The following is a 14,483-nucleotide window of genomic DNA, read 5'->3' as shown; positions in this document are numbered from 1 at the left end:
GTTTCAGGATGAAACTTTTCCACCTCAGATCATCAGGCATTAGATTCTTATAAGGAACGTTCAGTGTAGATTCCTCACATGCAAAGTTGACAGTAAGGTTCACACTCCCATGAGAATCTAATGCCACTGCTGATGTGACAGGAGGCTGAGCTCAGGTGGTAATGCTCACTTTCCTGCTGCTCACCTCCTGTGGAGCAGCCTGGTTCCTAACAGGCCATGGACAGGTACCAGTCTGTAGCCCCGGGATTTGGGGACCCCTGGTTCTAGGCTATATATTCTCCCAGCAGTCCAAACTTCTGATTAAACAGAAGCAGCTCTGATTTTATTCTTCTACATATTGTGTTTCCTTAGGAAACTTTCAACTGAGTCAAGGGTTAGAAGTTAAAAGTTTTCTTTTGTAAGTGGTAGTGCTAATTCAAGTGCTGAAATTCAACCCCCTCATTTTGCCAATGGGAAAAAAAGACTCTTAGAAATAAAGTATTTTGTCTGTGGTTACAAGGCTAGTTAATGTCAGAGCTCCTCCATCCAACTTAAGTGGTTTAATAATTCACAGGGTAATGCTCAGTGCTTTCTTAGATTTTTATATAGCTGCATATTAATCTTCATAATTTGTAAAGGATATTTCTCAAAAGTCTAACAATTTTTATGCTCCTTAGCACCTAAAAGACCAAGAGTCAGAACATATTTAGTTTTATATAAATTTTTTATTTATTTATTTATTTATTTATTTATTTATACGTGTGTGTGTGTGTGTGTGTGTGTGTGTGTGTGTATTTTTTTTTTTTTTTTTTTTTTTAAGACAGGGTTTCACCATGTTGGTCAGGCTGGTCTTGAACTCCCAACCTCAGGTGATCCGCCCGCCTTGGCCTCCAAAGTGCTTGGATTATAGGTGTGAGCCACTACGCCCGGCCAGTTTTATATAAATTTTTATAAATGTGTGAGTATATTATAAATATGTATTTGTCTGCATTCAGACATATGATTGAAGCAGAAAGAGTAAAACTAAGCAAACAGTATCTATGCTTGCCTCTGCTATTGTTTGCAAAAAGTATATTCTAAAACTTTGCTTTTTATTAGCACATGAAAACCCAATATAATATAGATTAATATTTAATTTAGCATCATAGTTTTGATACCCTTCAGGTATCGTTGTTAAAAAATGCCTTCCTATAGAGAAAGTAAGTCTAGCTGTGTGCTGAATCCAGTTAAAATTACAGCACTTATAAATTTGGAGAGCCTGGATAACTCACTAATTCCAAGGACTGCATATTAGACTGCACATATGAATTGTACTTTTAAAAGCATCACCAGATGCTTCCCTACTGCAACACTTACAAATTTTTACTATTGGCTGGGCGTGCTGGCTCACACGCCTGTAATCCCAACACTTTGGGAGGCTGAGGCAAGAGGATCGCGTGAGGCTAGGAATTTGAGATTAGCCTGGGCAACATAGTGAGACCCCCATCTCTACAAAAAATTTAAGAGTTAGCCAGGTTTGGTGGCACACTCTTGTAGTCCCAGCTACTCGGGAGGCTAAAGCAGGAAGATCCCATGAGGTCAGGAAGTCGAGGCTGCAGTGAGTCATGATCATGCTGCTGCACTTGAGTATATATAGTGTTTTACTCTGTCACCTTTAAAAAAAAAAGAACAAAAAAAGAAAGGGTGGCCAGGTGCGGTGGCTCACGCCTATAATCCTAGCACTTTGGGAGGCCAAGGTGGGTGGATCACCTGAAGGTCAGGAGTTTGAGACCAGCCTGGCCAACATGGTGAAACCCCCATCTCTACTAAAGATACAGAAATTAGTTGGGCATGGTGGCGGGTGCCTGTAATCCCAGCTACTCGGGAGGTTGAGGCTGGAGAATTGCTTGAACCCAAGAAGGAGAGGTTACAATGAGCCAAGATGGTGCCATTGCACTCCAGCATGGGCAACAAGAGCAAAACTTCATCTCAAAAAAAAAAAAAAAGATAACTTTATTATTGTCCTACTGTAATAATCGGACAATACTATTATTGTTCATGGTTTCTCTCTTTTTCTACAGGTGGTCATAATGTCACAATCTCCTTACAGTCCAGGACTGGGCACACTCATATGCCTTCTGTGGTTGGCGTCCTTGTATTTACCCAGTTCTGGTTCTGGTTTCCTCTTTCACACTTCCTGTCATTGGCTTATACCCCTACCTGTGTCATTGGCCTTAACAAGGACTTAAAGGTATGTCTGTGAGACCTCAACTTTGTAGTATTTCCTGTTCACTATATCTTAATTCATATTTATCATTCACTTGCAAGGATTTCCATGAAATTTTAAAGATGAGTTAATATCTCATCAATAACATTTTCCCTTTAAATTGAATCATCACTTTTTTGAGTGGAGTGTGTCATTGAAAGTTTTGAAAATCATGTCTCCTTACTAGCTGTGTAACCTCAAGTAAAGTAGTTGAGAAGGAATGCTGAGAGAGGGGGCTAAATATAAAGATATGAAGAGGCTTTATATACCACTCTGATTAATTTTATTTAATACTAAAGGCTGGGAGCTGTTGAAAGATTTCAAATGATAAATTAACATGAGATTTCCATTTAGAAAAATCTTTCTGGTATCAATGGAAAGTCATTACAATGCTATTGCAATAATTTGAGGAAGGAAGAATGCAAACCTAAAGTAAATCTTTCAGATTTAGTTTTTCAGAGTTCCCTGTTATTAGAGTGGTTGATGGAAGAAAGAATTATTACTAAAGGGAAAAAGCAAAATAGGAGGATGACTCTGGTAGAAGCAGAAATCAAGATCAACAGGGTGGAGCTAGGAAATCTGATGAAATGAAATTGCTCAGTTAAGTCAAAAATTTAAGTTACTGCATGCCCTATCATCACATTTGTAGTCATATTTTTTTAATGGGGTTTGTGCTTAGGTCTTAGTCCTGTGACTTGATGATTCATCTTCTTCTTGTTCTTCTTTTTTAAAAGTCAAAAGGCTTTTTGACCTTTAAATAACTCTTACATCTGGTCATCACTGTTTAAATGTTCCACTAAATTTTCAGAGTAGAAAATTTTTAGGCTTAATACTGACTGGTAAAAATAGAATATTTCTTTGTATTGATTTTTCAGTAGGTGTATAGCCAGTTATCCTTTGTTAAGTGTTTTGGTGTTAAAACTGCTCACATTTGCAAATATTGAGCAGCTTTATTGTCAGAACAAAAATCCTTTGGTTTCCTAATCCCTAACTTTTAAGATTGTAATTAAACATCCTGTATAACTTATTTTATTCTCTGCCAAACAATTTTATGATTGCTGTTTTTACACTTTGTAATGAAAATGGGATGGAAAAGATAAGATTCCTTGTCCTTATGGTGTTTATTATCATTCTCCATCAATGCAGATTGGCTAAATAGAGAAAAATTCAGGCCAGGTGCAGTTTGTGCACACTTAGTCCCAGCTACTTGATATACTGAGGCAGGAGAATCGCTTGAACCCAAGAGTCAGAGGTTGCAGGGAGCCGAGATTGCACCACTGCTCTCCAATCTGGGCAACAGAGTGACACTCTGTCTCAAAAGAAAAAAAAAGGAAAGACAGAAAAATTCAGACCAAAGAACTTTAAAACTGGTCACTGGGTAATATGAAACTGACTTTCTCTTAGGCTCATGTTAGACTCTTAAAAGGCATGATTATATATGGTGTGGAAACTGTATACAGGCTAGTGTAAGTTACTAGTATGGTACAAAGAAGGGACATGGCAGTTTGTATGCAGGATAAACTATTGAATGCTTTATAAAGGAGTGAACAGTTGATCTTATGCTCACACCATTACCCATTGAAGCAGGTTGGTTTATTTATAAAGATAATATAAAGGGATGCCCATTCAAAGGCACAGAGGTTAAGAAAAGTATAGAGAACTACAGGTAATTCTGTAGAATATAGAAACTAAATCGGTAAAAGAAGACATGCCTTTCAGAGAATAATAATAACATAGTTGAACATATAGCCTGCATTAAAACTGTTGGTCTCCTTTTGTATCTGTATGCTTGTGGAGAGCACAGAATACTTAAAGCCAATGTTATTTTAATGGAATTTCTTCAGATGCCGAAAGTTCAGTATAAATCAAACTGTAAACCATCCACATTTGCATATCCTGCCCCTCTGGAAGTACCGAAAGAAAAAGAAAAGGAAAAGGTAGGTTCTTTGTTCCTTTTAGCTGCATTTGTACTTATATATAGGAGCCACGGAGTATTTTACTTTGTCTTTAAATATGTTTTATGTTTTAAAAGTGTCAAATGTTAGCATAAGAAGTGTTCATTACACGAGAATATGAAGTAAAAGTCCTTTTTGTCTATTGGTCATCCAAGTCTCATGTCACAGGAGTTACAACTTCTGAATCCCTCTGACGATTTTCTCTGCACATGTCAATATTTTTTATACCACAAATAGAATTATTCTATACATGCTTTTCTGCATCTTGTTGTTTTCACTTTAACTATATATATATATATATATATATACATATATAATTTTTTTTTTTTTAATCTCAGTGTATACAGATCTCATTTTTTCCCAGAGCTGCAAAACAGTGCTTTTACTGTTTGTAGTACTGTTTGTTTTACCGGTTTTTTCTTTGATACTCATTTAAGGTTATTTCTCATTTGTTACCCCTGCACAAGTGAGCTTGGAATTGAAAGTCTTTATACACATGTATTTATGTGCTGTGTAAGTATATCTGTAGGTTAGAATCCTGGATGTGAGGTTACTTGATCAAAAGTAATGCACATTATGTTCATATTTATCAACTAATTTGCCTTTCAAAATGGACATAATCACTTTATACTCCTACCAACTGTGTGTGAGGACACTCAAGTATGAAATCAAAGAATAATACATTACGGCCGGGCGCGGCGGCTCAAGCCTGTAATCCCAGCACTTTGGGAGGCCGAGGCGGGTGGATCACGAGGTCAAGAGATCGAGACCATCCCGGTCAACATGGTGAAACCCCGTCTCTACTAAAAATACAGAAATTAGCTGGGCATGGTGGCACACGCCTGTAGTCCCAGCTACTCGGGAGGCTGAGGCAGGAGAATTGCTTGAACCCAGGAGACGGAGGTTGCAGTGAGCCGAGATCGCGCCATTGCACTCCAGCCTGGGTAACAAGAGCGAAACTCCGTCTCCAAAAAAAAAAAAAAAAAAGAATAATACATTAAAGAGTTGTACTTACCTGTAAAGTTTTACTCAGCAAAATTCTACTTTTTTGATACCTTATATATAGGAGAATGGCTCTTTCTCACATAATTTTCATATTGGCCAGTTGTTGATTATTTGCTGTAAATTTTGTGTATAAGTAAGGATAATTAACCAAATTGGAGGGTGGCAGCTAAGGAATATCCTTGACAGCATCTTGTTTCATCAGCTGTGTTTCAGACCCTCCTTTGGGTCTGATGCAAAGTCAGCTTTTACACCAGTATTGCCCAGCTTTTCACCTTTGTTTTCAGTGAGACCCATGAAGGAGGATAATTATAGGCTAAGCACTCACCCAGTGTATATTAGCATTTTAAGAATGTAGTCCAGGGCCGGGCGCGGTGGCTCAAGCCTGTAATCCCAGCACTTTGGGAGGCTGAGGTGGGTGGATCACGAGGTCAAGAGATCGAGACCATCCTGGTCAACACGGTGAAACCCCATCTCTACTAAAAATACAAAAAATTAGCTGGGCATGGTGGCGCGTGCCTGTAATCCCAGCTACTCAGGAGGCTGAGGCAGGAGAATTGCCTGAACCCAGGAGGCGGAGGTTGTGGTGAGCCGAGATCGCGCCATTGCACTCCAACCTGGGTAACGAGAGCGAAACTCCATCCCAAAAAAAAAAAAAAGAATGTAGTCCAGTGAGAGTATCTCTACAACCAGCACTAAAGGAAATTGTTCTGTTTTCCATTGCTTTCCCAGTAAAGCAAAAAAGACTCTAGCACCAAAATCTCAATCTTAGAAGTACATGATAGCAAATTCATATCCAGGGTAGGCTACAGATCAAAAAAAGAAAAGAGTTGTATTGGACACAAGCCTCCAAAAACTAAAGATTCACCTGATGACAAGAATAGTAAATTATTTTAATAAATGTCCTGCTTAGTTTTCCCATTTATTCTCTGATTATTTTTTCTTTATAATACTTACTGCTAGGAAATGGAATAGTGTTATAGGACTGAGTTCTCTAGGGCTTGCATGTTTGTATGTCAGTAAGGGATTATAACAATTTATCCTGTTCATTTTCCCTAGGTTTCTACTGCTGTGTTATCTATAACTGCCAAGGCTAAAAAGAAGGAAAAAGAAAAGGAAAAAAAGGAGGAGGAGAAAATGGAAGTGGTAGGTATAACTTGGTGGTCATATGAATTGAAGTATCTCTGTTGTCATGGTCAAGATTATTCCTTAGTTGAATATTATTCTACCTTGCTCTTAGCTTCCCTCAAATAATTATCCTGTTCTCAGCATTTAGAATCATAAAATTGTACTTGAAAGAGACTCTAGAAATTATATCCATTTGTGGGAAGAATAGAAGGATACAAATTAGGAAAAAGTTCCTGGAGGAAATGACAACTAAAATAGGTTTTGAAGGGCAAAGTAGGATTTTCACAGATGAGATCATGAGAGTAAGAGAAAGAAAGGCCCTTTCAATCAAAGGGATTATCGTGTTCTTTAGGTAGACCTTCTTTTTCTGATGTCTGCTGTAGAAAAACCTTCTTAACCTTTAAAACTGAGTCAGTTATCATTCCCATTCCTAAGCAGAGTTATTTTTCCCTCTTCAGAGTCTGATAGCACTTTAGTTGTACTTCCATTACTACCTACCACTACCTTTTGTACCTTATAGCTGCTCAGTAAACTTTTCAGATATTACTCAGTTCTGTGGTACAAAAATGACCTTCTATTGAGCTTTTTTAAATTTTTATTTTGTAGGATGAGGCAGAGAAAAAGGAAGAAAAAGAGAAGAAAAAAGAACCTGAGCCAAACTTCCAGTTATTGGATAACCCAGCCCGAGTTATGCCTGCCCAGCTTAAGGTCCTAACCATGCCAGAGACCTGTAGATACCAGCCTTTCAAACCAGTAAGTTACCAGTGACTCTTAACTATATGTACCAGTGTTATATTAATCCAAATGACAATAGAATATTGATAGAGAATGGTTAATCTCCAAAGCATTGGAGCAAGCTCACTAGTTCTAAGAAATTATTAAACAAAAGAATGTTCTTTTCCATTTCATATAGATTTGGGAGAATTTTTTCTTTCTCTGTGTAACCCTACAAACTCCCCTCCTCTACCACAGACATACGACGTACGAGTTCCTAAGACAGCATTGTGATTAGGAACGTAGTACTCTACAGCCAAGCATACAGGATTTGAATGTTGAGTCTACGGCTCAGGCTAAGTGGCCTTGGGCCAGGTACTAAATCTCTCTCTGCCTCAGTTTTCTTTAGCATAAAATAGATATTACCATCCCTAACTCAGAAATGTGGCACAGATTGAACAAGTTAATACACAATCACTGAGAACAAGACTTGGGCCTGCTCTGTAAGTGTTATTACAGTAATTACACTGTTGTCATAAATGCATTGCATTTTAGTTAGAAAAGTATCTTAACTTATTCCAAGACAGTGTTTCCTGTTAGAAACAAATGTTTATCAGAAATGTGAGCATGATACTGCCTTTATCTTCCAGGTTCTTATATCTAGAAAACAAGAGAGCCATCCGTAGACCCATCCAAGACATTCGGATGCTAGATCTGTCTAAAATGTTAGAGATTAGATTTCTAGATCCTTAACCTTAACCTTATACAAAAGTAAACTTATTCTTATCAACCTGATGGTGGATCAAAGGCAATTTCTACCTATAATTGTGAGCCAAGGTTTTACCTGACTAGATTATCAGCTAGAGGAGACAAAGGCAAGGGATGTAAGATAGTGAATGTAGTGGTTTAGAGCTAGAATTTGGCATAACTGGGTTTTTATTTCCCCTGTTAGCTGTGTGGACAGGTCATTTAACCTTTGTATTTCAGTTTCCTCATCTATAAAATTGATATGCTAATGGCACCTACCTCCTATTGATGTTTTGAAGATTAAATAGGTTGTTACATGTAAAGCACCTAAAACAATGGCAAATTCTAATCTGTAGCATTGCCTGATCTTTAGTAGTTGCTCTGTACTGTTAAATGAATGGACAGAATCATTAGTCCATTTAATGCGGTCACTGTCTGATCTGCAACCTGGTTCAACTCAGTGGTGGTTTTACAGAGGACGTATTCTCACTATGGCTATAAACTTCTCTTGCCAGTAGCATAGGAATCCAAAACAGATGTATTAGGACACAACTAGTGCATACTCTAGCACGTGAAATAACTAGTGTTTTTGACAATTATGACCTAGGACAGTGGGGCATATACTCAATGCCATAAGGCCATGTGAGCACACTGGTACACCACAGTAGGAAACTGAATGATTGCTAAGCCTTTGCTCAAATTAAGTCAGAGATAGCTATAATACCGTTGATCCATCTATGAATTAAGACTACCTATATCTGTGCAAGGAAGAACTGAGGAATCCAGAAGAATTTTCAGCTGCCTGGCTGGCTGTTGAAGGTATAGCCCTACACACACACACACACACACACACACACACTCACTCACTCACTCACTCACTCACTCACACACTCCTTCAAAGAGTGGGAGACTTTGTGTTCCAAGGTGTTTAAGGAAATTCCTGTCCAATTGTTAGCTGACTACTAAGTTAATTGAGCATTGTCTTTAGGGCCACGCAAATCAGGGAAATACATAACTTTATAGAAATAGTTCATTTATTTTTTTTTATTTTTTAAAAAGCCTCACTTTGTCACCCAGGCTAGAGTGCATTGGCACGATCCCAGCTCACTGCAACCTCTGCCTCCTGGGTTCAAGCAATTCTTGTGCCTCAGCTCTTTGTATTTTTAGTAGAGACAAGGTTTCATCATGTTGGCCAGGCTGGTCTCGAACTCTTGACCTCAGATGATCCACCCTTATCAGCATCCTAAAGTACTGAGATTATAGGCGTGAGTCTCAGCACCTGGCACATTATGGCTTTTGTTTTTTGTTTTCAGACAGGGTCACACTATGTGGCACAATCTCAGCTCACTGCAACCTCCACCTCCCAGGTTCAAACGATTCTCATGCCTCAGCCTCCCAAGTAGCTGGGATTATAGGCATGTGCCACCATACTTGGCTAATTTTTGTATTTTTAGTAAAGATGGGGTTTCACCATGTTAGCCAGTCTGGTCTCAGATGCCTGTCTTCAAGTGATACACCTGCCTGGGCCTCCTAATGTGCTGGGATTACAGGCGAGAGCCACCACGCCCAGCCTATTTTAAATGTCTAGTTTTTAACAAAAATTTATGAGACATGTAAAGAAACAAAGTATGGTCCAGTAATGGCAATGAGTAGAAACTGTCCTTCAGGAAGCCTAAATACTGGAGTTAATAGGCAGAATTAATCAACTATTTTAAATATGTTCAAAGAACTAAAAAGAGAGCATAAGAATGGTGATTCATTAAATAATGAATATCCATAAAGAGATATAAATCATGAGAAATAAATAGAAATTCTCTAGCTGAAAAGTATTATAACTAAAATAAAAAATTCACTAGAGGCTCTACAGCATGTTTGAGAGGCAGAAGAAAGAATGAGCAAACTTGAAGGTAAATTAATTGAGATTATTCACCTGAAGAATGACCAAAAACAATGAAGTGGAATGAACAGAGAGCCTCAGAGACCTGTGGAATGTTATAAAGCATACTAACATATGCATAATTGGAGTCCAAAAAGGACAGAAGATTATTTGAAGAACTAATAGCCAGACTTCCCAATTTGGATGAAAAACATTAATCTGCACATTCAGGAAGCTCAATGAATTTCATGAAGGATAAACTCAAGAGATCTACACCTAGACGTATTACAATCAATCTGTTGAAAATAAAGAAGAAATCTTGAAAGTAGCAAGAGAGAAGTAACTCATCAAGTACAAAATATCCTCGGTAAGATCGACTGGTGATTTTTTTTTTTATCAGGAACCGTGGAGGCCAGAAGGCAGTTTTGTGACATGTTTAAAGTGCTGAAAGTAAAAGAATCTCAACCACAAATTCTATATCTAGTAAAACTATCCTTCAAAAATAAAGAAGAAATTAAGATATTCCCAGATAAAAACAACTGTTCGTTGTTAGCAGACTTTCCTTAAAGGATACTCTTCAGGCTGAAATGAAAGGACGCTAGACAATAATTTGCATCTGCATGAAAAAAATAGAGTACTGATGAGTGCAACTATGTAAGTAAATATAAAAGATACTATACATGTGTTTTTTATACAAAAAGATTTTGTAACTTTTTGTCAGAGTCCAGAGTGTTCACCATTACATGATGGATGTACCTTTTTTTGTATCTTATTTAAAAGACATCTGTATAAAATAATAATTACAAATGGACAATGATGTGCACATAATGTATAAGGATATAATTAGTATTATCACAACAGCACAAAAGAGTGGGGGAACACAGCTATCTAGGAGCATAGTTCTTGTATATGATTGAAATTAAATTGGTATTAGTCAAAGTAAATTCTTAAAATGTTAATTGTAATCTGAAGGCAAATGCTAAGAAAGTAACTCAAAAAAATAAAAAACAAATAAAAGAAACAAGGGAATTAAAGTAATACACCAGAAAATATCTATTTAATACCAAGGAAGCCAGCAATGAAATAATAGCAGAACAAAAAGATGTAAGACATAGACTACTCAGAAGGTTGAGGCAGGAGAATTGCTTGAAGCCATCCTGGGCAACATAGCTAAACCCCATCTCTAAAAAAAGAGTGGATGGCAGAGAGATGTAAAACAGAAAATAAATAGCAAAATGGCAGGCATAGATCATACCTCATCAGTAATTACGTAAAATGTAAATGGGTTAAACACTCCACTTAAAAGGCAAAGATTAGCCAAATTGATTTTTTTTTAGCATATGCATGTGAAACCAAATTGATTTTTTTAAATGATCAAACTTTGTGCTCTCTAGATTAGACATGGTTAAATTCAAAAACACAAATAGAAAGCAAAGGATGGGAAAACATATTTCATGTAAACAGTAACCAAAAGAGAGCTAGAACTGTTAGCTCTAGACAAAATATTAGACAAAATAGACTTTAGACAGAAATGTTGCCAGATACAAAGAGGAAACATAAGCGTTGATCAATCAGGGGAATATAACTATTATAAACTTATGTACTTAATAGCAGAGTCCCAAAATACATAAAGCAAAAATTGATAGGATTTTCTGGGCCCAGTGGCTCACACCTGTAATCCCAGCACTTTGGCAGGCCGAGGTGGGTGGATCACCTGAAGTCAGGAGTTTGAGACCAGCCTGGCCAGCATGGTGAAACTCCATCTCTACTAAAAATACAAAAATTAGCCAGGCGTGGTGGCATGTGCCTGTAGTCCCACCTACTGGAGAGGCTGAGACAGGAGAATCACTTGAATCCAGGAGGCGTAGGTTGCAGTGAGCCAAGATCGTACCATTGCACTCCATCCAGCCTGGGTGACAAAGTGACACTCTGTTTCAAAAAAAAAAAAAAAAAAAACCTGATAGAACTGAAATGAGGAATAGACATGTCAGCAGTAAAGAGTCTTGCTGTGTTGCCTAGGCTAGAGTGCAGTGGCATGATCTTGGCTTACTGCAACCTCTGCCTCCTGGGTTCAAGCAATCCTTCTGCCTCAGTCTCCTGAGTAACTAGGATTACAAGTGTGCACCACCACGCTCAGCGAATTTTTGTATTTTTAGTAGAGACGGAGTCCCACCTTGTTGGCCAGGCTGGTCTTGAACTCCTGAACTCAGGTGATCTACTCAGCTTCCCAAAGTGCTGGGATTACAGGCATGAGCCACCATGCCCAGCCCCCCACTTTCAATAACAGGTGGAACAACTAGGCAGAAGATTTAAATAGCATTATAAGCCAGAAGACCTAATACATCTATAGAACAGTCTAACCAACAACAGCCGAGTACACATTCTTCTCAAGTACATATAGAACGTTCTCCAGGATAGACCACATCTTAGGCCATAAATCAAGTGTCAGTAAATTTAAAAGGGTTGAAATAATACAAAATATGTTCTCTGTTCACAGTTGAATGAAAATAGAAATCAATAACAAAAGGATATTTAAGAAAATTATAGATAACGTGTAAATCAAACAATGTACTTCTAAACAAGCAATAAATCAAAGAACACATGGAAAACTGGAAAATACTTGGAGAGAAATTAAAAGGAAAATGGCCAATACTTAACAGGATTCAGTGAAAGAAGTGCTTAGAGGGAAAATGTATAGCTATAAATGCCTGTCTTAAAAAATAAGATCTCAAATAATAACCTACTCATCTACTTTAAGAAACTAGCAAAAAGAAGTGCAAACTAAACTAAAATCAAGCAGAAGGAAGGAAGTGACAAGTATTAGAGCAGAAAGTAATGAAATAGAAATAAAATAATAGAGAAAATTAACAAAACTAGAAGCCGTTTCTTTCCAAAGATCAATGTAATTGATAAACCTTTAGCTAGACTGATCAAGAGAAAAAGAAGACTCAATAAAATCAAAGAGGCCCCAAGCATGGTGGCTCACACTTGTAATCCCAACATTTTAGGAGGCAAGGCAGGAGGATCACTTGAGCCCAGGAGTTCAAGACCAGCTTGGGCAATATAGTGAGTCCTCATCACTACAAAAAATTTAAAAATTAGCCAAATGTGGTGGTACATGCCTGTAGTCCCAGCCACTTGGGAGCCTAAGGTAGGAGGATTGCTTGAGCTCAGGAGGCCGAGGTTGCAGTGAGCTGAGATCTCACCACTGAACTCCAGCATGAGCAACAGAGCTCATGAGATCCTTTCTCAAAACAAACAACAACAACAACAACAAATCAGGAAAGAAAGAGGGAACATTACTACCAATGTTAGAGAAGAAAAAAAATTGTAAGGGACTACTATGAGCAATTTTATGCCAATGAATTAGATAACATAGATGAAATTAACAAGTTCCTAGAAAGACACAAACTACCAAAACTGACTCAAGAAGAAATAGAAAATCCAAATAGACCTGCATAAGGAAACTGCATTAATAATTGGAAATCCTGCCAGAGGCAGTGGTCACGCCTGTAATCCCAGCACTTTGGGAGGCCAAGGCAAGCAGATCACAGGGTCAGGAGTTCAAGACCAACCTGACCAACATAGTGAAACCCTGTCTTTACTAAAAATACAAAAGTTAGCCAGGCATGGTGGCGTGCACCTGTAATCCCAGCAACTCAGGAGGCTAAGGCAGGAGAATCACTTGAACCTGGAAGGCGGAGGTTGCAGTGAGCTGAGATCACGCCACTGCACTCCAGCCTGGGTGACAGATCAAGACTGTGTCTCAAAAAATAATAATAATAATAATAGGAAATCCTTCTACAAAGAAAAACTCAAGGGCAGATTGCTTTGCTTATATATTCTATCCAAACATTGAAAGAAAAAAACAAACACTAATCCTTCACAAACTATCCTAAAAAATAAGAGGTGGAAACACTCCCCAACTCATTCTCTAAGGCCTGAATTGCCCTGATAGTAAAGACCATCAGTCTAGAGACCAGTCAGTCATATTCATGAATTAGAAGACTTAATATTTTCAGATGGCAGTGCTCCCCAGTTCAATCTATAGATTCAGTGTATCCTTATCTTTGCTACCTTTTTTGAAGAAATGGACAAGCTGATCCTAAAATTAGTATGGAAATGCAAGGGACCCAGAATAGCCAGACAAACTTTAAAATAAAAAACAAAATTGGAAGAATCACACTTAAAAGTTAATACAAAGGTACAGTAATTAAGACTGTGTAGTATTGACATAAGGATAAATGTATAGATCAGTGAAATTATATTGAAATTCCAGAAATAAGCCCATACACCTATGGTCAATTTATTTTTTACAGTGTCACTAAGACCATTCAATGAAGAGTAGCCTTTTCAAGGAATAGTGCTGGGACTATTGGATCTCCACCTGCAAAAGAATGAAGGTGGACCCCTGTCTCATGTCATATGCAAAATTAACTGAAAATGAATTGAAGGCTTAAATATAAGAGCAAAAACTATTACTCATAGAAGAAAGCATATGTATAATTTTCATAACCTTGGACTAAGCAGTGTTTTCTAATATATGATACCTAAGGCAAAAGTAACAAAGAAAAGATTCTGTGTTGTAAGTACACTATCAAGAAGGTAAAAAAACAACCCACAGAATAGGAGAAAATATTTTTAAATCATTTATCTGATAAGACAATTATATCTAGAACATATAAAGAGCTCCTCCAGCCGGGCGCGGTGGCTCAAGCCTGTAATCCCAGCACTTTGGGAGGCCGAGGCGGGTGGATCCCGAGGTCAAGAGATCGAGACCATCCTGGTCAACATGGTGAAACCCCGTCTCTACTAAAACTACAAAAAATTAGCTGGG

At 37.8% G+C, this 14,483-nt stretch overlaps 1 protein-coding gene across 1 annotated transcript in view; it reads left to right on the top strand.

Annotated features, from left to right (window-relative positions):
- Window positions 1-14,483, top strand: part of PSMD1 (proteasome 26S subunit, non-ATPase 1) — a 114,571-nt gene that overhangs the window by 94,333 nt on the left and 5,755 nt on the right. The window contains exons 20-23 of the mRNA XM_032277940.1: window positions 2,040-2,209; window positions 4,069-4,161; window positions 6,241-6,327; window positions 6,916-7,062. Coding sequence (XP_032133831.1) covers window positions 2,040-2,209; window positions 4,069-4,161; window positions 6,241-6,327; window positions 6,916-7,062 — 497 coding nt within the window. The remainder of the gene's footprint in view (window positions 1-2,039; window positions 2,210-4,068; window positions 4,162-6,240; window positions 6,328-6,915; window positions 7,063-14,483) is intronic.

The sequence above is a fragment of the Sapajus apella genome, unplaced genomic scaffold (genome assembly GCF_009761245.1).
Source record: "Sapajus apella isolate SASKATOON/1434 unplaced genomic scaffold, GSC_monkey_1.0 scaffold10, whole genome shotgun sequence".
Taxonomy (NCBI): Eukaryota; Metazoa; Chordata; class Mammalia; order Primates; family Cebidae; genus Sapajus; species Sapajus apella.
Note: the sequence above shows the minus strand (reverse complement) of the source record. Positions and strands in the feature narration are given on the sequence as shown.